This window comes from Pelobates fuscus, chromosome 12, assembly GCF_036172605.1.
Source record: "Pelobates fuscus isolate aPelFus1 chromosome 12, aPelFus1.pri, whole genome shotgun sequence".
Lineage (NCBI taxonomy): Eukaryota > Metazoa > Chordata > Amphibia > Anura > Pelobatidae > Pelobates > Pelobates fuscus.
The window spans coordinates 37,571,813-37,596,986 of record NC_086328.1 but is presented as its reverse complement, the minus strand read 5'-3'; the positions used below and the strand labels follow the sequence as shown (position 1 = coordinate 37,596,986).

At 41.6% G+C, this 25,174-nt stretch overlaps 1 protein-coding gene across 1 annotated transcript in view; it reads right to left on the bottom strand.

Moving 5' to 3' along the window:
• Positions 1-25,174, bottom strand: part of BCAR1 (BCAR1 scaffold protein, Cas family member) — a 116,834-nt gene that overhangs the window by 51,175 nt on the left and 40,485 nt on the right. The window contains exon 2 of the mRNA XM_063438101.1: positions 15,792-16,535. Within this exon, the coding sequence (XP_063294171.1) occupies positions 15,792-16,535 (744 nt within the window). The remainder of the gene's footprint in view (positions 1-15,791; positions 16,536-25,174) is intronic.

Below are 25,174 nucleotides of genomic sequence, written 5' to 3'. Positions count from 1 at the left end.
ACTTTCTGTTAATCAAAGTCCAGTAGTAGCCTGGTATGGTGTGACGAGGAGCATAAATCTGCCACTGCCATCTCATCATTGGAGGCCAGGTTGCAGACTACCATGGACTAAGTATCACTTGTGAACGGTGAGTAAACCATTTAATGTTAATGCTGACCAGTTGCAGTGGTTATGGTGCCTACATTGTCCCTTTAACACATTTATATTTTACATTGAATGGAGTATAAACTCTACAATAATATAATATTTCAGATGGTTTTGCAAAGAAGACTATCTTAAGAATAGTAAGATGTCTCCCATTATTACAGTCTCTTGGATACGGGTGTGAAGAGCTTATTTAGTAATTGCGCCTACATCTTTTGCGCATCCCAAAATAAAAAGGATCAGATTGTTTTTAGTTATTTCTGCACCTTATTTATGACTAGTAAGAGAATAGTGAACTATTGAAAAAGTTCATCCATGTATGGAACTATCCTTACAGCAAAGAAAAAAAAAAAGCATTGACGTGTTTTGCATGGATATAATCTAGTTAGAAATTCCAGAAGTACCAAGCTCAAAGATTAGGGGAATTGTTTAGAGCTAATTAAATAAACTCTGACATTATTGTGTACTCCCACTGAATCCTTAGCATTTCTTTTCCCCAGGCTGCTCTAAATAATATTTATAAAACTAATAGAGAAAAAAATATATAGAATTCCAATGCACAAAAAAAGCTGATTAAACCACAAATTCTAAAACGCTTTGCCATGTTTTAAAATCTGAGATTTTATTTGATACTTGCACAAGGACAGGCTAGGTGGGACAGCTCCGGTTTAAATGGTACTTTTTGTCCTGGACAAGGTGTGGTGGCAGAATGGTGATGAGACATTTATTTTAACATTGATGATGACATTGTATTTTCTAGATTTTTTTTATTTTTATTAGAAGCAAAGGTTAAAATAAAAAATGCAGCTCAAGCACAGTAAATACATGTCACTTTAAGTGCATTTGTTGTTTTTCATAGACTGCTGATCAATTTGGGTGCATAAGCATTAGCGTACCCCCAACCAATCAGCAATTGTGGTCAAAAGGATGACAACCTCTGGCTGCAACTCAATTGAGAGAAATACTTTTTTTTTAATGGATTAATTGTAAGGGATATAGTAAATATAATATAAGTTTTTTTCTGCAATAAGTGACTACAAACAAGGCAGTCTACATGAGATGGATGGATGGAGAGACAGACAGACAGGCAATGTGTAATTCAGCACATCCACTTAACTTGAACTTAAAGGGACGCTGTACGCACCCAGACTACTCCAGCTAATTGAAGTGGTCTGGGTGCTGTGACCTTTTTGCACTTAGTGCTGCAAGGTAAAACATTGCAGTTTTAGAGAAGCTGCAATGTTTACATTGCAACTCCAAGTCTGCCCCCAGTGGCTGTCTACTGGAAGCCAAACTGACTTTTGGTCTGTTATCTGACGCTGGACGTCCTCACGGACCTCCAGCATCAGATTTTTCCCTTAAGAAAGCATTGAATAATGCTTTCCTATGAGGGGAGGTCTAAAGCGCGCGCGGCAGGACATCAGGACGTCAGGACATCGGCGCTGGATTTAGGTAAGTAGCCGCGGGGGAAAACGGCTTTGTTATCTTGGCACTATAGGATCCATTTAAAGCCAATAGAGTACTTTTAAAATGTTTTTTTGTTTTTTTTTGTTTTTAAACTGGGTAAAAATAATGATTACATTTACAGTACATGATCATACATTGAGACAGCCTGCCACAGCATCAAGGTACCCCCATTTTGGCAAGTCATACTCTAGCAACCTAATGCCTGCTCATATGAGATTAACCAACTTAATCGGGGCATCCATCTTCCCGGGCTTTCCGTGAGACACATGGTTCCGATTCAGAACTTTGGATGCTTTCTTTCAAGGTGTTGATAAGACTAATTTTATGCACACAAAAAAAAAAGTTACAGCTTGTGTATGTTTGTTAGGAATTCCATTTATCCAGATTCTAATAGTATATATGTTTTACTGAGTATTGAAGTCGACTATCCTATTTTCAACAAGATATGAAACCTAACATGAATCCTCCTAGGAAAACATAAATCTCTATAAATCCCGTTGACAAATCTTTTCTCATTATTTGGTTTAATCTTCTACCTTCAGGCAGAGATATATCTTGCATAAGTAGGCTGCCACAGATACATAGAAATGTGTCACTCCCCTCAAGGACTACAGCACACACATAGCAATGGTTTGTTTATATAAAAATTGTGAAGCACAATAATTCTTATATAAGATAAATATGTTCTCCATACGCGCTGGTAACAAAGTAGGATAAAACGTTCTAGATCTTAAAGGGACACTATAGTCACCAAAACAACTTTAGCTTAATGAAGCAGTTTTGGTGTATAGTGTTTTTGTGTTTATAGTATTTTTGTGACTATAGTGTCCCTTTAATATGCCTTCAGGCTTTATTGTGTAACGTAAGCATTATGTAATTTAATTAACACAAAATGAGGAAATGTGTTATTAATGACAGATGTAATGCTTACCCTTTTTAAAATAAAAAAATAATTTAAATACAATAAATAAAACTTAAATGTGGCCTAATTTTTGTAAAATTTTTTTTTCAAAAATGGGAATAAAATACAGTTGGAGAATATATTCCTGCTCATCTGTTTTGGATAAATGTAGCAAGTCATATATTCATATTATATTCTTTCCAATTTACCATTTAGGGGTTTAGTTTCCAGCATTTTTTTTAATTAACTAACATTTAAAGAGAGAAAAACAAGTAACAAGAGAGGTGAAAACGGACAACAACTCAATTGGCCTGCCCTTCGGTGGGTCCCTGCTCAGATCTCAAGCTGGTTTTAGCTCATCTTGTGCCATTTCAGAGAGAACATATCTGAAGCCTTACTGGCAGTCCAGATCCAAAATGCCAGCAAGTTCCCTCTGCATAAGAGATAAGGCAACCCCAGACGATTGTTTCAACCTTGTAAGGTATCATAAGTGAGGTATAGCCAATATCCCTCAAGGCACCATGAGCAAGGAGTCCACGTCTAGATTGCCCTTTAAACGTAAGGAGAGAAAAACAGTAGCAAAAGAGATGAGGAACGGAGAACAGCTCAATTAGCCTGCCCTTCGGTGGGCCCCTGCTCAGATCTCAAGCTGGTTTTAGCTCAACTTGTGCCATTACAGAGAGAACATATCTGAAGTATATCAGACTGGTCCCACCCATATGGGCAGTCCAGATAGAAAATGCCAGCAAGTTCCCTCTGCACGAGAGATACGGCAACCCGAGATGACCATTTCAACCTTGTAAGCAGAGGCGGCTCTCTAATTAGGCGGTTTAGGCGGCCGCCTAAGGCCTCGCGCTGGCTGGGGCCTCGCGGCCGCCTAAACCACCTGTGTCACTGACCGAGGACCTGACACCAGGAGGGGGCCCGGCGGCTTGCCCGGTATGCCGCTGGGTGCGAGGCCCCTCCTGGCTGCCCGGCCACCATCGCAGACACTGGTCTGCAGCTCCGCAGTGTGCAGAGCTGCAGACCATGTGACTCGCGAGAATTGGCCAATCAGAGCGTTGCCGCGGGTTACCGCGGCAACGCTCTGAAATCTCGCGAGATTACATGGTCTGCAGCTATGCGGAGCTGCAGACCGGAAGCAGTGGCCACCGGACCACCAGGGAACCCACTAGACCACCAGGGAAAGGTAGGCTCTCCCTCCCCACCACCCCCACCACACTCAGCCTCACCCACAGCATCACCCCCCACCACCCTCAGCCTCACCCCCCACCACCATCACCCCCCACCACCATCACCACCCTCAGCCTCACCCCCCACCACCCTCAGCCTCACCCCCACCATCCTCAGCTTCACCCACCCTCAGCCTCACCCCCCCACCATCACCCCCCACCACTCTCACCATCACCCCCCACCACCCTCAGCCTCACCCCCACCACCCTCACCCTCAGCCTCACCCCCACCATCCTCAGCCTCACACCCCACCATCACCCCTCCCCACCCTCACCATCACCCCCCACCACTCTCACCATCACCCCCCACCACTCTCACCATCACCCCCCACCACCCTCACCCTCAGCCTCACCCCCACCATCCTCAGCCTCACCCACCACCATCACCCCCCCCCACCCTCACCATCACCCCCCACCACCCTCAGCCTCACCCCCCACCACCATCACCCCCACCACCCTCAGCCTCACCCCCACCCTCAGCCTCACCCCCCCCCACCATCACCCCCCACCACCCTCAGCCTCACCCCCACCCTCAGCCTCACCCCCCACCACCATCACCCCCACCACCCTCAGCCTCACCCCCACCCTCAGCCTCACCCCCCACCACCATCACCCCCCACCACCCTCAGCCTCACCCCCACACCCTCAGCCTCACCCCCACCACCCTCAGCCTCACCCCCCCCACCCTCAGCATCACCCCCCACCACTCTCACCATCACCCCCCACCACCCTCAGCCTCACCCCCCACCACCCTCAGCCTCACCCCCACCACCATCACACACCACCCTCACCCCCCACCACCATCACCCCCCACCACCCTCAGCCTCACCCCCCACCATCACCCCTCCCCACCCTCACCATCACCCCCCACCACTCTCACCATCACCCCCCAGCACCCTCAGCATCACCCCTCCCCACCCTCACCATCACCCCCCACCACCCTCAGCCTCACCCCCCACAACCATCACCACCCTCAGCCTCACCCCCTACCACCATCACCCCCCCACCACCCTCAGCTTTACCCCCCACCACCCTCAGCTTTACCCCCCACCACCCTCAGCCTCACCCCCTACCACCCTCGGCTTCATCCCCCACCACCCTCAGCCTCACCACCCCCCACCACCCTCATCATCACCACCATCCCCCACCACCCTCATCATCACCACCATCCCCCACCACCCTCATCATCACCACCACCCTCAGCATCACTCCCCCCACCACCCTCAGCATCACCCCCCTCACCACCCTCAGCCTCACCCCCACCACCCTCAGCATAACCCTCCGTCACCACCCTCAGCCTCACCCCACTCACCATCACCCCCTCCTTCTCACATTACCCCCTCTCACTCTCACATTACCCCCTCTCACTCTCACATTACCCCCTCTCACTCTCACATTACCCCCTCTCACTCTCACATTACCCCCTCACTCTCACATTACCCCCCTCACTCTCACATTACCCCCCTCACTCTCACATTACCCCCTCACTCTCACATTACCCCCCTCACTCTCACATTACCCCCCTCACTCTCTCATTAGCCCCCCCACTCTCACATTACCCCCCCCACTCTCACATTAGCCCCCCCACTCTCACATTACCCACCCACTCTCACATTACCCACCCACTCTCACATTATGCCCCCTCACTCTCACATTATGCCCCCTCACTCTCACATTATGCCCCCTCACTCACACATTATGCCCCCTCACTCACACATTATGCCCCCTCACTCACACATTATGCCCCCTCACTCTCACATTACCCTCACTCTCACATTACCCCCCTCTCACTCTCACATTACCCCCCTCTCACTCTCACATTACCCCCCTCACTCTCACATTACCCCCCTCACTCTCACATTACCCCCCTTCACTCTCACATTACCCCCTCACTTTTACATTACCCCCCCTTACTCTCACATTACCATCACCCCCCGCTCCCTGTCACATTACCATCACCCCCCGCTCCCTCTCACCATCAACCCCCCGCTCCCTCTCACCATCAACCCCCCGCTCCCTCTCACCATCAACCCCCCGCTCCCTCTCACCATCAACCCCCCGCTCCCTCTCACCATCACACCCCCCGCTCCCTCTCACCATCACACCCCCCGCTCCCTCTCACCATCACACCCCCCGCTCCCTCTCACCATCATCCCCCCGCTCCCTCTCACCATCACCCCCCTTTCACCATCACCCGCCTCTCACATTACCCCCCTTTCACCATCACCCGCCTCTCACCATCACCCCCCCCATACACACAACTTCATACCCACACACACACTTCAAGCAGCTACCCCATACACAGGGTCTCAGACAAAAACGCAAACATGCTCACAGAGACATACATTCACACACACAATGATACTCTCTGTCAGACACACTCTCAGGCACATACACAGGTAGACAGTGCATCAATGTGTATATGTGACACTTTTTTGTTAGTGGGGCCTCATGTTTACGTTTCGCCTAAGGCCTCATAAAGTCTAGAGCCGCCTCTGCTTGTAAGGTATCATCAGTGAGATATAGCCAATGTCCCTCTAGGCACCGTGAGCAAGGGGCCCACGTCCGTAAGTTTTTAAAATGTCCCACTGGTCTGCAAATCAGAAAATAACATGGAGGGGGCAGATATGGGCAATTTGTTAGGCTTGGGCAACTAAGATAGGCAAATTGAATCCAATTTTTCTGTAAATAGTGTATATATTTTGCAGTAATTATGGTCTGCTAAAAATAATCAGAATTGCTCAGAGAATTGTATTGCCATGCTGTAAACAGTCTACCGCCATATTTGTATATTCAGAGGAAGATTTTTGGATTACACCTCAAAGGTAATAAACTGAACTTCCAAATATACATTTATGCCAAATTTTCCAAAAAGGGCAACGTGTTTTATCCCTTCCCTACGAACAGAGTGCTATGACCCTTGGCAGTAATTATGCCGAAACCCTCTTAAAATATAGAGCTAAAGACATGCTCAGCTTCTCAGGAACAAATTATGCTACATCGTCCATGAGCAGAGAGTATACCAGGGGGTGACAAACTGATCTGGCAACGTGCCACATAAAAATAAATCATAATTAACGATGTTGACATGAAGGGTCATTAAAATTAGTGAACTGATGGTCATATATCTGTGTCATTTGCTCAGTGAAAGAGGCAACCTTTAAACTGTAAACCTCTTCTTAGACCAACGTAGCTTTAAAATAATAATAATAATTAAAAAAAAAACAATAAAAATACTGATCTTTTCCAATGTTGTTAAGGCTAGAGCTCTCCTGTTTTATTATGCTATAGCGCTCTCTGATAGCCATTATGGCCCTTTAAGTTGGTTTTATATATTACCCTCTAGAATTTTATTCTTCATCTGAGGAATCAACTTGCGTTTATATACCTCTTGTAAATTATCTTTCCCGAGCCTTACACAAACCTAGGTAATAGCAGCTCGTCACTGACTTATGACTCGGGTTCTTGTTGGTTACTTATTGTTTTCTTAAAAAATGGTGCCGATTGCATGACGTGTTTTACTCTTAAGCAAAGTGATATGTCGCTGTGATGTTATTGATATTGTGTACCCCAGCCGACAAAAAAAAGAATGTAAACTTTTTCTTTTTTTTTTAAATACAGATCTTTATCACTAGAAGGCCATTGTGATTCGCTGAGTTGTTACAGGCAATCATATTTCTCCATTAATTTTCCATTGCAGTCAGTTGTAAAGTAAAGGACTAATGCAATTAGTTGATTAGTCCTTGTGATCAATATGGCTACTTTTTGGCAAAACTATCCGACGATATGACGTGATTGAAGCCAGAGGCTATATCAAAGACTATCTGAGTGAACATGCGATAAAAAATTAGGTTTTCACTGGATGAGGGATGTGTTTTGTAGAGAGTTAATGTAATTGCATCCAGCTCAGTTCTATGTCACCGTCTGTTTCCTTTAACCTTGGACAGTCATTTCTCTCTGTCTTAGATTGAACCTAATCTATAAAGAGGAAAGTGTAGACATGGATATAACACTGTTTCTGACACTGAACTCCCCTCAGGAGTTGCGAACCAATCAGGTATTCCTAGTATTTGTTAGACGAGGATGCACAAACTGTGCCGATAGATGCAAGAAACACAGTAGCTAATGCATCAGATGGAAGATGGAAATTAAGGGGGTATCAGAGAGACAGAGAAGAGATGAGAGGGGGTTGGAAAATTTGTTGTAGTGAAAAGAACTTAGAAACATTGAAGAAGCAGGCAGGACGTGTTGAAAAATACACGTTTTAGTAATCCAAATGTCATTAATAATACCGATTCAGTATTAGAAGCTACAGAAAATGCTGCTGTGTACATAAATATTAGTAATAACATTCCTCCCAATGTTGACGTCTGAGAGACAAGCAAAGACATGTCATCTACATAGTGTATAAGCTCTGCACTGGACTGGTATGAACGTTATCAATACAGCCACGTATCCAAAATATTTGTAGTGTCCTCAAAACCACATGCACATTCTCTTTGTACTGACAATGGTAATGGCACCATCCAGAAAGGGGCATCCAGTACTCTGTCACTAGGAATAGAACTGGTGCTCTGTCATACTATGTGTTACATAAGGGAGATATGAAATAAATGTCTCCCTACATTGAACTGCATTACGTACAAACAACAGTACAGGCATCTTACAGGCAGCTACAGGAGTTCTGATGGCAGCCCCCACATGTTCGAAGACTAAATATCTTTTTTTTTCGTGTCCTATTTAAATACTATTTAAGACATTAAAGATACACAGTAACAGTTACTAGGAGTACCACAAGAAAAATATCTAGAGAAGGAGGAAAAGAGAAACGACGAAGTGGAAGAAACTAATTAAAAACATGTGACACTGATGTAAGAGAAGAGTTAGATTGAGGATAAAAAGAAAGGGAGTGAGATAGAAGACAGACAAGAGCAAAAGTCACTTGAAGAGCAAAGCACGAGAAAGAAAAGGGAATAGCAAAATTGGGAAGGGATAAACACAGAGGAGATGCTGAATGAGAAGAGAGACAGTGGCAAAAGATGAATACATATAGACATATTTAGGTTGACTCGGCCTGGACTAGGGCGGCTCAATGGAGAGGCTAGTAGAATATTGATTTTAAATTATATAACATTAAAACTGCTACCAAGATTATAGTCAGCATTTGCTGTCATCCATTGCCCAATGTTCTCCCTTACCTATCTCCACCACTCATCAGCATTTAATTCAGCACATGGGTCTACTTCAGAGAGTGCCAGGATGCAAAGTTATAAACCAGCTCCCTCTGTTATTCTACAGCCTACCAAGAAGGCACAGGAAAGAGTCTCAGCTGTTGAAAAGCTCTCCTTTCTCTCTGCAACTAAGCACCAGGGACATTACAGCTTCAACATCTTCTCCTCAACCTTAGATCCCACAAGGATATAAAAGGAAAACTTCTTCCTTATGCGTGTGTGTGTCTAGTCTAATGAGTGTTTTTCTATTTATGTATGTGACTGTGGGTGTATATGTATGTATGAGATATGTTAGGTGAATGCTTGTAAATGTGTGTATATATAAAATATAATGGAGCACAAAGACTTAGGGCTTCCAAATATCTGAATACATCACTGGACACAAGAGGTGGAACATGAAGAGGAATTTAACGCAGACATATTGTCTGCTCTAAAAAGTGGTGTAAAATGTAGAAGAGGAGGAGTCACCAACGGAATGTGCATGTTGGTTCTGCTGGTTTCCATATTGATTGTCCAACTTTTACTACTATAGACCACGTTTTAGAACAGAACACTCTGATAAACGAGCCCCCTGAAGCTGGAGAAAGGAGAAAAGCTGTAGAAGTGTGGTGGGCAACCATTGGCACTTCAGATGTTGTGGACTACATCTCCCACAGTGCTCTTACTGCCAGCTTGCTGAAAAAGCATCAGGGGAGATTTAGTCCACAACTTCTGGAGTTCCAGATGTTATCTATCTGCTTTAGAAGGTATAGAGAGTTATAAAGAGATGGTAGACCATAACAAGACAAGTGGGAAACAATATTGGAGTAACAAGAAAATTAAAAGAGACACATACTAGCTGGATTGAGAGTGGAGAGTGTTGAAAGAAGAAAGAGAGTGGAAGGACTCACTAAGCTGGGAAAAACTGGAGACACAAACTCGGAAGAAACATATGGACATTAAACAGGGGTTGGATGGATATCATGAAGGCAATGACAGAGACATTAACACAGTTCAGTCTATGTGTATTTCAATGCAAATTTCTGGTAATCTGTACACTTCATGCCCAGAGCTACATCTGTTACTTCTAACAGAATCTATTGTGAACATGTTTGACAAAACATCAATACCAGTGCAATCTCAGGGAGATGGACGCTTTTAGAATGGAAAATAAATGGATTTCATGGACATCACTCACCCCGAGGTCATACAATTTATTCCATACCTTAATCTATGTCTATCAGCATCCTAACAGCCTAAGTCTATTGTCCAGTGCGATATAGTCAGCCATTGAACACGGAAGGTAGACAGCCATTCCACACCTCAACTGCAGTGACATTCTTTTTAAGGGCTCACATGAAATCTGTACATTTTACAAACATAAATAAGTTAATGTTCTTACATAGTTCTGCATTCACAAAAATTGTATCATTTACTCAGTTTGACTTAGCGAAGCCCCCTCACCGGGATCTGAGAAAACTGATAATTTTTGCATATTTTTAAAACATTTTTACTTGGGTCTGACCTGCACAAAGATAAAGTCACCTTTTGCAGGACTGCTACACACACAGATATAATTGCTTCCAGACCTTCAGTGGCCCATCTGCATGAAATGCATGTTAAATGAGCAATAATTAAAGTTAATTTCTAATTAGCAGCCTGCCAGCTGCATGCTGTCTGCTAAAACTCACAAACCATCCTTATCTTATTTCTTCCAAAAATGCAGGTTTTCCTTTCTTCCTTTTGTGTAATAGTATTCAAGACAAACAAAAATAATGCATACCAGATGCATTTCTTATTTTCGATATACATTGTTTATAAATACAGGATTTACTTTAATGTTAGTTAATTTTTTATTTACATGGCTGGTTCATTGCAGGGCCTATATTATGTCTCTAGAGCTAAATTCTGTATAACCCACGATGACCAAAACAGTCCTAAAATATGACAATTCTGACTTAAAAATCAGAGCTGGATCCATTCTGGCATATTAATGTGGATGCCGTCTTAGAACAATGGATGGAAGTGGTTAATGGATTGCAGGGTAAAATGTTAAAGGATCTTAACATGTATAGCTTGGAAGAAAGACGAGACAGGGGCGATATGATAGAAACATTTAAATACATAAAGGGAATCAACACAGTAAAGGAGGAGACTGTTTTTAAAAGAAGGAAAACTACCACAACAAGAGGCGTAATGCTTTTCTATGGGCGGGTTTGAATGCGCACGCGCCTCTGGCTGCGCATGCGCATTCGGCTCCACTTGCAAGCTAGCTAACATCGCTGGAGGAGGAGAGGTCACCAGTGCCAAGGGAGCCCGGCGCTGGATTAAGGTAAGCAAATAAATGGTTAATCATTTATTCGCCGCAGAACAGGGCCATAGTCGCCTAAAGGATGACTAGGGCTCTATAGCGTTAGGAATACATATTTTTATTCCTAACCCCTATAGTGTTCCTTTAAGTCTGCTTTGCAGCAAATCCATCTACCAGAAAAATATTCAGTGGGTAGTTATCTTTCTTCCATGTACGAATCCTTATAAGCACTAACTAGACAGCAGATTTTATCATTAGTCCCATAGGTTTCTAGCATAGCATGTTAAATAGCATTTGATAAATATTTATTGCATGCAAAAAAAGTCTTTAGCAGTGGCAAAAAGAATGGCAAACAACAAAAAACGTCTTCTGCTTTTTTATCACACATCACTCACAGTAGAATGAACTGTGCTGTATATTGGCAGAAGTCCGTTATAACTCTTCCATTGATGGAGATGGTTCTTTAGATACGGCCTGACAGCCTGAGGGTAAGTTTCTGCTCATTTAGGTTGCCTCATGAAAATTAAAGTAGTGTGAATCACTAATTACAGCTAAATTGGATGACAGAAAAAGGTTTTAGGCAGCCGTTGTGTCTCACGGCCAGCCACACCTCAGAAACTGTACATTTTAGTACATGTTGTACCTCTCAAGTGTTGAAGTGGAGAAGTCAATTTTTTTTAAGCTAAGTCCCTCCGTCTCTCTTTTTTTTTGTTGAAAATCTGTTTTTATTGAGAGTTTTACATCAGAAAGAAGTAACAAAGATAAGAATTGTGTAAGACGCGCAGGTCTCTGTCATGGAGTGAACATGTGTACATTGTCTACATTGTGCTTATTAGCTTAAGCTTAGGAGTAGTGATGTCCCGAACAGTTCGCCGGGAACCGTTCGCCAGCGAACATAGCGGCCGCGAACACGCGCGATGATCGGTCCGCCCCCTATTCATCATCATTGAGTAAACTTTGACCCTGTACCTCACAGTCAGCATACACATTCCAGCCAATCAGCAGCAGACCCTCCCTCCCACCTCCATGACGAATAGGGGCGGACCGAACATCGCCGGCGAACGGTTCCTGGCGAACTGTTCGGGACATCACTACTTAGGAGGTGTCAGGAAGTATGATGTTCCAGGCTTGTCCCTCTTTTTTTATCCCAATGTCCCTCTTTTCTAAGAGCTCCATGTGTCTGAAAGTATTACAGAGCTCCACAGCAATAATAAACTCAGTAATGTCTTTAAACTACAATAAATATGTTCAGAAATCAATCTGCGTAAATGAGATACATTGTTCTTGTCCTAAATTACATTTTAGTTGCATACATTGTTATTAGCAAGTCGCCTAAAATTTCTCAGAACAGCGCCAACGCTGGCCACAACCCCACTCACACAACTAAAATTGAAGTATTCCTCTGTCCATGTGTTAAATGTTAGGAGGTAAGTACATGCTTTGCATGTTACATAAAGCAATTTGAAAAGTTACATTCAGTCTGCCATCACACTAGCAAATTGGGGGAAAATTAAGTAATGGCATAAGCTGAAGGACAGCAGACATAGACATTGAGGTGTGAGGGCACTCCTAATCCCTCTGTCTCCACCAAAAACTGTTTCCATTTTGTACATTCTCTTGGCAGAATTCAACACTAATTATTATGTAATCTGGACATAACAGAAAACCCAAAGAAGACACACCAAATCACGGCTAACGCCAGTTTCCATGAACCATTTCAAAACAGCTTATTTGTGTGTGCTTCTCGCTCTGTAATTATACAGTAAATTGCCACCTTGTGATCTGACCAGCTGGATTTCAATGCTCATTTGTTTTTCCTTTGAAAGAATTTAATAATGTGGTTGTTCATTTGTTTAAAATGGCATCAATTGCTAGGACCAATATGGTTTTAAGCAATTGCTGCCTTCCAGCTGTTGTTCGGTTGTGTAAACCAAAATCTTAAAGGAGAACGGTCACTTGTCTGAAAATTAGACATGAAAGAGACATATCAGATTAAATTTATGATAGTTGTGGTGCACAACCTGCAAGTCTTCATTTGTTGATAAACGACACATCCCAGGATCCTACGCTATGAATATGTCCCATTAGACTGCAAGTTATCACCTAGTTCAGGGGTAGGCAACCTTCGGCGCTCCAGATGTTGTGGACTACAATGTCATAATTCTGGCAAAGCATCGGGGGAGTTGTAGTCTACAACATCTGGAATGTCAAAGGTTGCCTATCCATGATCTAGATCAGGCATAGACAACCTTCGGTACTCCAGATGTTTTGGACTACACCTCCCATGATGCTTTGTCAGTATAATGGGTGGAAAAGCATTATGGGGGATGTGGTCCACAACATCTGGAGTGCCGAATGTTGCCTATCCCTGATCTAGATTGTAAGGTCATTATGTGCAGGATTCTCTCCACTTCTTGCTCCTATCCATATTAAATGATGTATTATTTATTAGCAATTTTATACCTCCTTGTAAAATTGAAAAGTGAAGAGCAATATGATGGCTCTATATAAATGATCATAATAATAATCAGTGCAGTATGGACTCATTTCATAACAAAGATCTAACAATAACATATATCCTGTCACATTGTATGCCTCAATAAAAGCTGTACAGCTCCATTAGTCAAATGAAACATTTATATGGAATGTTCAATTTGTTTTAAATCTGCAGCTAGCTGCAATTGAGCGGTGACAGAACTACAAAAATAATCAGATTTTTAAAAAATCATTAAATCTTTTGTGCAAATGTTTATATATTATATTATTATGTTAAAATAAAATAGTCCTCACAGGGAAAACTGGTTAATAACATTTTAAAGAGTATTTTGACTTATGCTCTTTTGAAAGATCATATTTTATCTCAACATTGTGCTTGAAGATATGCTACCAAATATATACATTGGGAGATAAAAAATGTTTAAATAGGTCTTCCTCCCATCTGTCAGCCAAACTTTTGGCATAGACTTTATGCCAAAGAATTGACTAACAAGGGAGAGCAGAAAAGACGTCCCACATGTGGTCCTTCTGCTCTTCAAGCATAGTAACTCCCTAGCCCAGGCATAGGCAAACTTCGGCACTGCAGATGTTTTGCACTACACCTTCCATGATGCTTTGCCAGCATTATGGGTGTAAGAGCATTATGGGGGATGTAGTCCACAACATCTGGAGTGTCGAAGGTTGTCTACCCTTGCCGTAGCCAATGCTACTAGCACTTGCTACAGAGTATAGGGACAGAGTAACTTATGTCACTTCATTTAGACACTGGCATGCTTGCAACAAAGCCACCATGTCAACATCAAATATGAGGTTTGCCCTGCTTAAGGACGAGTTCCCAAGTAGGGTAAATCAAAGACATGAGCAGGAAGAGCAAGGGGTGGACTGGAGGTAGGTGTTACAAGTAACACTCAAAAAGACAAGAAAATGGTGGAGGTGAGTATTTTGGTAAATTTACATTGAGTACTTGATATATTCAGTGTGTTTGGTGGCAATTATGTGACAAATTCACTTTAACAGGAATATTAGCTATTCAATATTAGATCTCAAAGTTCAGAACACACTTTTGTGTTAAGAGGCCTGACTCTCAGGAGTTTATTTACGTAACAGAAAAATCTAGTAAGATGGCAGCCAAATTTTTAAATCTAGACCAAAATTTGTCAAAGTTGAAAAAAAATATTTTTCTTTTCACAGTTTGGCTATTTTTGGTCTGTTTTACAACTTGGTAGGTAACATAATCATCTTGTTGTTTAGTGAAAAACCTGTTTGCATTTCTTAATCCTAAAATTGTTTTCCTGTCCACTAATTTAAAGAGACACTATAGTCACAAGAACAACTACAGCTTATTGAATTTGTTCTGTTAAGTAGAAACATTCCCTTCAGGCTATTTGCTGTAAACACTGTCTTTTCTGAGAAAATGCAGTGTTTACATTACAGCCTAGTGATAACTTCACTGGCCACTTCTTAGATAGCTGTTAGAGATCCTTCCTGGGTCATGGCTGCCTAAAATGCATCCAAACATTCAGTATCTCCTCCCTCTGCATGCAGACACTGAACTTTCCTCATAGAGATGCATTGATTAAATTCATCTCTATGAGAAAATGCTGATTGGCCAGGGCTGTGTTTGAATCATGCTGGCCCTGCCCCTGATCTGCCTCCTTGTCAGTCTCAGCCAATCCTATGGGGAAGCACTGTGATTGGATCAGGCTAACACTTCTGATGATGTCAGCAGACTGCTTGTTTTCTGAGTCTAACAGCATGCAGAGTTACAATAAGATTTTTTACTATATTTATGGAGGCATGAGGGGCCCAGGGGGGCTAGATGGTGGGTTTAACACTATAAGGTCAGGTATACATGTTTGTGTTCCTGACCCTATAATGATCATTTAAGTCAACCAACTAGCACTTTGTTAGAATTTCTCAAAGCCCTGGTTTTAGAACTGATTGGTATATGCAAATGTTTAAATCCTAAACAAAATACTTGATGTATATTTATAAGACTGCTTTATCAGTAATAAGATTGATAGTTTTACCTTTCCGGGAACTTTTCTTGCTTCAGTGTTTCGCATATCCATGGATGGGGGTACTTGGTAAATGTCCTGTGGCTGGTTCATGGAAGGTGGGACTTGATAGATGTCTTGTCCTGTTCCAATGGATGGTGGAACTTGATAAACATCCTGAGGTTGAGAAGCGTTGGAAGTTGCCACTGGGACTTGGTATAGCTCTGGTGGCTGGTTCATAGAAGGAGGAACCTGATAAATATCCTGGGCTTGGCTTGCAAACTGATGCTGAGAAGGTGGGGTTTGGTACAAGGTAGATTGTTTGGATGGAGTAACTTGACCTGGGTGCTGTGACCCCTGAGGAGTCTGATAAAGTGTCCGTGGCCCTTTAGGTGGTGCAGGGATCAAATAAACATTATCTCCACTTTGACTCTGGTAAGCAGACTGCATAGGTGTATATTGGTTTGATGAAGACATCACGTTGTAGACACTCTGGTGAGGAAAAGGCAGTGGTGTCTGAGGCGACTGCTGCTGTTGAGGCTGCTGAGATTTCTGTTGCCCTTGGTCACCACCACCCTGCTTCTTGTCATACATTCCCACAAGAATTTTAAGCCTGTTCCCTGGCACAATACCTTGCCTTCCATGCAGAGAGCATAGCCACCAACCATCTAGACCTTGAGTGTTCCTCTCCAGGACAGTCATGATATCCCCCTTCCGAAAAGACAACTCATCTGGCGACTCAGCCACATTGTCGTACAGAGCTTTTGCCAAAACATTCTGCAAGAGAGAAGTAAAGATATTGGCTGTGAACATTAATTAAATCAAATAATCAATATGTAAAATGTTAGGAAATTTGTGATAATGGTTAATGGACAATGAAAATGTGGTACAGAAGAGAGGATGTTTTATTTGTATGTATAATGTATTTATATATGAGAGTTTTTTTTTTTTTTTTAAAAGCTTATCCAAAAATATTAAATCAAAGCCTCAGTCTTTAGAAACGTTTGCATGTATTTATGGTGTATTTTTTTTTTATAAAGCAGGATTGTGGTGGCCACCCCGAGAGAAGAGAGTTTTCCACCACCAGAGATGTCATTTCCCCTAGTCTGAGCAATGCTGAAGTTTTTCCCAAGTAGTAATCCCAAGCGGTAATCAAAACATTTATAGCGGTTCCCTCAATCACGAGACGAGACTTTGTGTTGAGGGTAAGCAGGGACTGGTTTATTAATAGCCACAACTGACCTTTTATGTCAATCCCCATGCAAGGGGCCCTCCCTCTGGGCCTGAGAGTAGACTACAGTAAAAACATTCACACAACTACATTGGCTCTCAGGTCCAGGACACTCCCACATAAAACAAAGTCCATCACTTGTGCCTGGGAGATAATTGAGTCAAGCAGTGTATTAAACTCACTTATCTCCAGACACAGAAAACATAAAATTTTACAAAATCCCCCAAAATACCTTTAAACATACAAAATCCCCACAAAAGTTACATCCCCTGACAGCCCCGCCCAACATATCCAGAAATCACCCAGATAGGTTCAGAGATTCAGGAATTTCCTGGAAGTCATAATTTGACTGACCACACGCATGGTCCTATGCCGAAAATAGTTCCAGGGCATTCACAGCTAAGTGGTTTTGGTCCATGCGAATGGCTGCCAGGGAGCTAGCGTTTGGTTCTATGTGCACGAATGGAAAGTGCCGAACCAGGGGAACCAGGGGGAATAAAATATGGGTCTTTACAGTCGCTGACCTGGCCCATAGTCGGTGGGCCGGAGGCCAGCTTCCACACTCCTCCAGGAGCTGGTGGCAAATGTCTGTGGAAAGCAGCGTTTGTCACAAGGATATTCATAATATAATAGATTATATATTGACATTTTGTTTATCCAAGAAAATATGACTACTGTAGAGAAAATAATATGTTTTACCTTTTTCTGACACCATTAAGGCGACACTATGGGAACCCAGACCACTTCAGTTAATTGTCCCAGATCCCTTAACCCTGCATTGGTAATTATTGCAGTTTTGATAAACTGCAATAATTACCTGCCAGGGTTAACTCCACCTCTAGTGGCTGTCTACCAGACTGCCACTTGAGGCACTTCCGGGTGGTTAGGTGACTTTTGGCCGCCTAACTGACGCCACACATCCTTACACTTTGCATGAGAACATCCAGTGTCACTTAAATCACCATAGGAAAGTATTATATATTGCTTTCCTATAGGGTAAGTCCAAAAAGAATGTGTGGATCCCGCTGCGCATGCGCACGAGGTCCCCCCGCCGGCTGACATCGGGAGAATCAGGTAAGTGACAGAAGTGTTTTTTAACCCCTTATAATCCATGGGGGAGCCACGAGGGATGGGGGCACTATAGGGAGCTATAGTGACAGGAAAACGATTTGATTTTCCAAGCACTATAGTTTTCCTTTAAATATGGATTCAAACTGAGTTTTTGCCTTGTTTTCCATTGTAGAAAAATAAATCTGTGTATGATTGAACTTGATGGTATTTTTTTTAACTGGTATGACTATGTGACTATAGCAGCAATGAGCTGGCTGCTATTGATTACATATAACCCTTTCAGTTATTACAGCCGACTTTGACATAAGGCACTAGTTAAAGTATATTAATATAAATGAGATTCCAAACTTTAGCTAATCTAAGCACATCATTGTAATAACTCACAATCTTCTATCAGAACTTTATTAGTATCATGTCTAAAGATAGACAACTATCATGTCTAAAGATATGCGTAATGCGAAATGGTTGTTTCCATTTATTGCACATATTTCAGCCATATGTATACAGTGGAGTTCTGGCACAAAGTTCTAAAGTACACTCATCAGGCCGAACATTCCATTAGTTTCCACTGTGATAGCACTTTGTCCCATAAATGTTATTTGCACATGTGGCCCATTATTCTAAAACAATAGTTCTTAAAGGGGACCTGTCACACTCAAAACAACCTTTAGATTGAGTATAAAATTATCTCTCTACATTGTGCTAGCAGTTTTGTAAGAAAATGTATAGATTAGGAGAAACACCTATTTTAAAATAAGCTTTTCTCTCAGAACATAGTCAATGCCTCAGGTTGCTGAGGCATTGACTGACAAGGAAGAGCAGAAAAGACCTCCCACAGGAGGACCTTTTGCTCTCCTAAGCATGCGCTGTGGGTGCTATGGAAACTCCCTCGCCAGCACTTCAAGGACTGGCTTGGGAGTATAGGAACGGAGTGATGTGAGCGTCACTCTGTGGTGACGCCGGGAACTCTGGCAATGAAGCCAGCATGCCAAGGTCACTGAGGTGTTTTTCCCTGCTTGGGGATGTGTAGGTCAAAAGATCAAAGAAGATAGCAGGTGGTTCGGAGGTGGAGCGGAGGACGGTCAGGAGTTATGTGTTGAAAAATGCTTGCATAGATGGGAGGTGGGTATATCTCTATATTTTACATTAAATAAATTATGTATCTTTGTGATTTACGGTGTATTCAATGGGAGCGATTTCCGGTATGTGAAGCTTTCTTTTTTTTTTTTACTTTTAGCGTTTTACAATAAGTCTTACAGTAAGAATAAATGGAGGATAAGGATAAATACCATGCCAGATACACGCCATTTTATCCAGGCATGGTAGAAGAATTTTTAGTTGCCCCAAGCAAACTCTTAGCTTGCAGCTCGGAGTATATTCCACATCTCATCTCTTCCCCCAATGCTAGTTTCCCCTTCTGCCAATCTTTATCTTTCTTCTTTATCCAAGTCTTCTTTTTAGTGTTTTTCTGTCTTTGTTTTACAATTAACTTTCCTCCATTCTCCATCCTTTTTTTTATACATCTGCCATCCTCATCAGCTCTCCGTCTCTTAGTCCCTTTCCATTTATATCTTTGCCAGTCTCTCTTTCCACTTTACGGTCTTTTTTGTCCAAACTGCACCAGCCCCCCTTCTGTTCACCAATTTCGATTTTAATCACCATCTACTAGTATTTTCCACTGCTTGTGTGCAATTGTAAGAGTATTCCTGTATGCATGTAACATGATTTGTGTGTTTGGGTGTGTGGTGGCTATATGTATTTGATGGGAGCTTTAGCTGTGTATGTGCATGTGTATGATTGAAGATTTGAGTGTTGGGGATGTGTGCATCATAAGAGTTACATGTGTACAAAAAAGTGGGTGTTGTGTATTTTTTTGAGTGGTGTGTGAGTAGGTTGTGTGTTTTCTGAGACCTTTTGCAGTTGGTTGTATGTGGAAACTGCTTATAGTGTTATGAGTAGGGGGGATGAAGGGGTGTTCCCTGTATTTATTTAATAGTAAAAAATTGTAATGTATTACCACTTGCCCCTTATTTCTTGAAGGGAGTATTGGACAGGTGGACCCTGGTTTAGTTTTTCTGCTCCATACAGTCATTTCACCTATATGAATCGCTTGGATGGGCAGGTAACCTAGACCTGTAACCAGGGTGAGATTTACCCATCTCAGGTGACACAGGCAGGCACAGACCTTTTACGTACTTCTGCCACAACACCCCCCAAAAGTTCTCTGCTGCTTGCTCTGCAATCTGGCATAAAACAGCCAAGAAGAACATTTCTCCCTCCATAAATAAAATATAAAAATTGCTGTGTATTGATGAAAAAGTATTAAAAAAATTAAAAAAGTATTAAAAAAAAATGTGTGTGTGGTCCCATGATCACCCCCTGGCAAATCCAGCTATGACAATAGTTGATTATATAGAAAGTGCTAGATTAAAAGCTGACAGTAATCTGTAACTGCTGGGGTGGATAACACACACTCCCTTACAAGAGCAATTAGCCCTGACTCAGACGGGAGATGTTTTGGGTCCCCCACTGGGCCATAGATATATAGAGCTCCATTATTGTACCAACAAACCAAGTAAACTTCTAATTCACCTCTTAGCAGTACCAACCCTGATTTTATCCAAAGCATGTGACTCCATTCTTTAGCATGAAGCTGTCAGTGTCAACAACAGTTATGCCATGCAAAGTACTACAGGTAACTTTGGTTTTTAGATTAAATTAATTAAGAGTGAATCCTAACCAGATCGACTATGCTATTTCATGTAAAAACAAGGGTCTCCAAGTGTGATCAGTTGTGAGATAGCGGTAGAAAATTAGATTAAAATAGCTGATTTGGAAAAACTCCCCAAATTCAACAATAGTAACAGCTTGGCTATTTTAGTTTCTGTTTTTCTTGTTTTTGTGTGTAGTTCACCAATATTCTCTATTTAGTGAGTATCTGTAAAACTATGGATCTGTTGTGTTGAACAATGACAACAAAAGTTACTATCAAAAGTGCAAAAGCTAAAATGACAATGTGATCTTAAAGAGTGGATACATTTTCATGTGTGGCTGTTCTATTTCAATTTATTTGAGTCTTTATTTTTACAGTACAAGTGAAAAATATAGTACTAGGGCTAAGTAAAAAACCTTCTAGAACTACATTACAGGTAGTATGTGACGGTGTGATACAAATAATTTTGGATTTTAGTGATTTTTACACAAACATAATTAGAAACATAACAATACATTAATATCTTATGATTCCTAAAAGAACACTCCAACCCCCTTAACCCCTTAAAGACCAAACTTCTGGAATAAAAGGGAATCATGACATGTCACACATGTCATGTGTCCTTAACCCCTTAAGGACACACGACATGTGTGGCATGTCATGATTCCCTTTTATTCCAGAAGTTTGGTCCTTAAGGGGTTAAGGGGTTAAAAAACTCCTGCTTACTTTCATAAAGGTCCTGCATCAAATCCACACCCAGGAGGGTGCGCTTCATTACATATATTGAATTAAATGCTTCTCTGTAAGAATTATTGCAGGTGCAATGCAGCAAATGCCGCACATGTGCCCTACCTCCCAATGCTTCTCTATGAGTAGCTTTGGATTGGCCAGGGGATCATTACTGGGGGATGATCTCCCAAGGACAGAGCAGAGTTCCTTTGAGGAGGCCGTCTCGCCACAGGATGAAAGGTCAGTAACCCATAGTGGAAAGGGGAGAACCGTAATGTAAATACACTTTACAACACTCCACCGTCACAAATAAATGGGTTTATATTGGATAACACTGTAGTGTTCCTTTAGGTTTATACTTCATTAAAGCTTGCCTAAACCATGGGATTTTTAAAATGTATTTATTACAGGTAAGCGTTTCCCTTCACCGCATCGAGGGGAATTTTAATGTTGATTGCTATTCAGACTTCTTTTCACTAAGCCTGTGTGGAAACCAAGATATGAAATATCTGTGAGTACTAATCTTAATTGTAATTATCCCTCAGTCCACTGTAATTTTTGTGTTATCAACTCTCTCCCCCAATGGTGCCATGGAAACGCAAATCAAATGTTCCCTCTGAGAAGCTCACAGGTCAATCCCGCTTACATGGGAATGACATAGAAAGACATTTCGTGCTTTAGTATAAATCATTTTGACACACACAGCCACAGTATGATCTGGATATAGTATTAGAGATAAATGTCACGGTTATTTTAAACATTTTAGACATTTTAAACTGTGACATTAATTTAGATATAATAATGCATTTGGGGCTGTGTATTAAAGGTTTTTTGTTTGATCCAATTGCGACTTTTCTATCGATATCCTTATCTATGTCCTTTATATCACCACATTTTTCCTCACTGCGTCTTTTCATTTATTTTATTTTACCGTGCCATTTTCTTTTTTTTATTAATTTGTGACTCCCAATGATTAAAAAAAATGTCATGATGTATTACATCTTGTTTAAAATAAAAAAAAAATACTTTTTGTCACGAATGCGCTAGTTTTTCTACTATTATTACTTATTTGCCTCTTTTTGTGAATGCAAGCAATAGTAAAATCATAAAAAGAGTCAACAATTTGCAAACATTGTGAAAGGGCAATAACATTTGTCTGAAAGATTATTTTTGAGTGCTCCAGAAAAGGAGGAAAAACGGTGCAATGTGTGAAGGATGGGGTAACGGTTTATATATATATAAATTGGTATGTAAATGTTAACAAAATTATATTTCTACACAACTACCTCTGTGTGGAAAACACAAACATTACATCTGCTACTCCATATGTGCTGCGTATCATTCTACTTGTTCCACAACCATTGCAAATTGATTTCATCAACTGTAGTTGATCACCACCTCCACAATATTTCATAAACTGATAAGGCACCAATTCATATGCAGGCCTTCAATGTTTAATATAACTCACAACCTCTTCATCACCTGTCTAACATATGTGACCTTGATGCTTCCTCCTTTTGTTTTCTCGTTCCCTCCAATAGTTGTTACACTGGCCTGTAGCTCTTCTTCTCCGAGTTGGACAAATGTCTACATCAATTACAACATAAGCCTTGGCCTTCACCTGCCTAGATCAATGTAGTTCTGGGATTGGTCCTCACAAATAAGAATAGGCCAATCATATTCAACCACCTGCAAGCAAATGCCCACTATAGATATTCCACTAGAAGCAGTGGAAACCCATCTAATACTGGGAGACGTTTAATGCAAGCATTTTATATGTTATTGTTAGTATACAATATATCACGATTGAAGAATGTGTCATGTAACTAATTCTGTAACTGAAGAAAGTTTTGACAGGCTTACATCATGAACATAATTTGGAATCCGGGCCAAAAATACCACTGATCCTGGTCTTGCTAATTGTCCTGAAGGTTAAATTCTACACATCATTTAGCCACTATCCCTGGAATATTCACACTCAATTTTACACATATCATGGAATATAGGTTCTGATATCAACTGTGTGGCTTGAAAGCATTTTATAATATAGTTGTTTGCCTCATTAGACAGACTGGCCAAGGAATTTGAATTATCCTGAAGCCAGGACTAAGGGGTCACAGTGCTTAGTGCTCAAGTTCAAAGCCATTCTTGCTAAGCTCTGGGTTACAGAGGGCGTAGGGGACATTTTTCCGCAGCTCAATGAGGCACCAACTGACCAGACAGCACATTCCACCATGTTAACAGCAAACAGCACACTGTCTGTAGGGAACTATTTCAAGGCAAAATGCAAACTGGGGAGAAAAACTAGGACTGAGGCACAAAGCAGTCAGCTAAGGGAGCAGAACTTGAAGGCAAATATCAAATATGTACACCCACAGATTACTGGATTTTAACTCCCAGTAACCTGTGCCAGTCCCTTGTGATGTTTTTGACTTATAGAAATGTATTGAAGCTGCAGTACTACAACACCAGAGTGATCATATGCAGAGTCAGACTGGTAAACTATTTGAGCTGGGCATTTAAAGGCAGAGCAGCCCAATAGGAGATGTGGGGACAGAAAGGGGGCGTGTCAAGCCATCAACAATGACGCGCATGTTACCTCAAAGTGAATATGTTTGTTTGCTGACCGACCCTCTAGGGCATCTTATGCACAAAGCCCTGCTGAAGGAAACAATGCCCCGTGTTTTAAACAGCACAAGCAAAATGAATCACATACATGCTGGTGACTACACGTGTATGCAGAGACGATTGTTTGTGGTGTTGTTTGTGTAAAGCTGTTTGTTTTGGTGTAATATATGTGGTTAGAGACTGTAGTGTATATGTGGTTACAGTGGCTGTAGATTGTGTGTTTGTAAGGGGCTGTAGAGACTGTGTGTTTGACTGTCTATGGGTTTTGGAAAGAGTGCATGTGTGTCAGTTTGTCTATTGGGTGTAGTGTTTCTTTAGATTGCACTGTGTGTATATGTGCTGTAGTGGCCCCGAGCCTGAGGGGAGATCTGATGCTGCCTGTGTGGGTGTGTAATGGGCCATTGAGGGAGATCTTTAATCTGGATTTCAAAAAACCTTTCAGCGAACACAAGAGGAAATTTAACACAGCATAGCTTTTAGCCTCCACGTACACAATCATTACAAGTAGCTGTCAATGTATACAGACACATGACTTTTAAACTGTTTATAAGATTATACGCTTTGTTCTTTAAGTATAACAAGCATGTTAGTGGCACTTTAAATTAATGGCATCAGCTAACACACCTGTGTGCGTTGCTGTTAAACATTAACCGCTTTCAGTGAGATTTCTGGTCATTGCTCATTCCTTGTCCTTTGTAACATTTCTGCCATCTGATTTTCAAGGCCAGAGAGGAAAGTCGTCAAGGTGAAACTATAGACTATTATGCATGAACGTGTGTAATAAACACCAGTCTAAAACGTAGCAACTTTGCACGTTTTAGCATAGAAAGTCCACTATTACAAGGCTTTTTAATGAAGTTTAACATTTGCAGCTTGTGAATAGCATGTCAATGAGGGCCAGTATATCTTTCTATATTAATGAGTTATTCCAATGCAATATTCGCTTAGAATCTGTTTCAATAACCCCAAATATTTTTTTATATGGATAAGCAAAGCACATTATGATCATTTAAAAGCCCATATTATAGAGCATCTGTCATATCT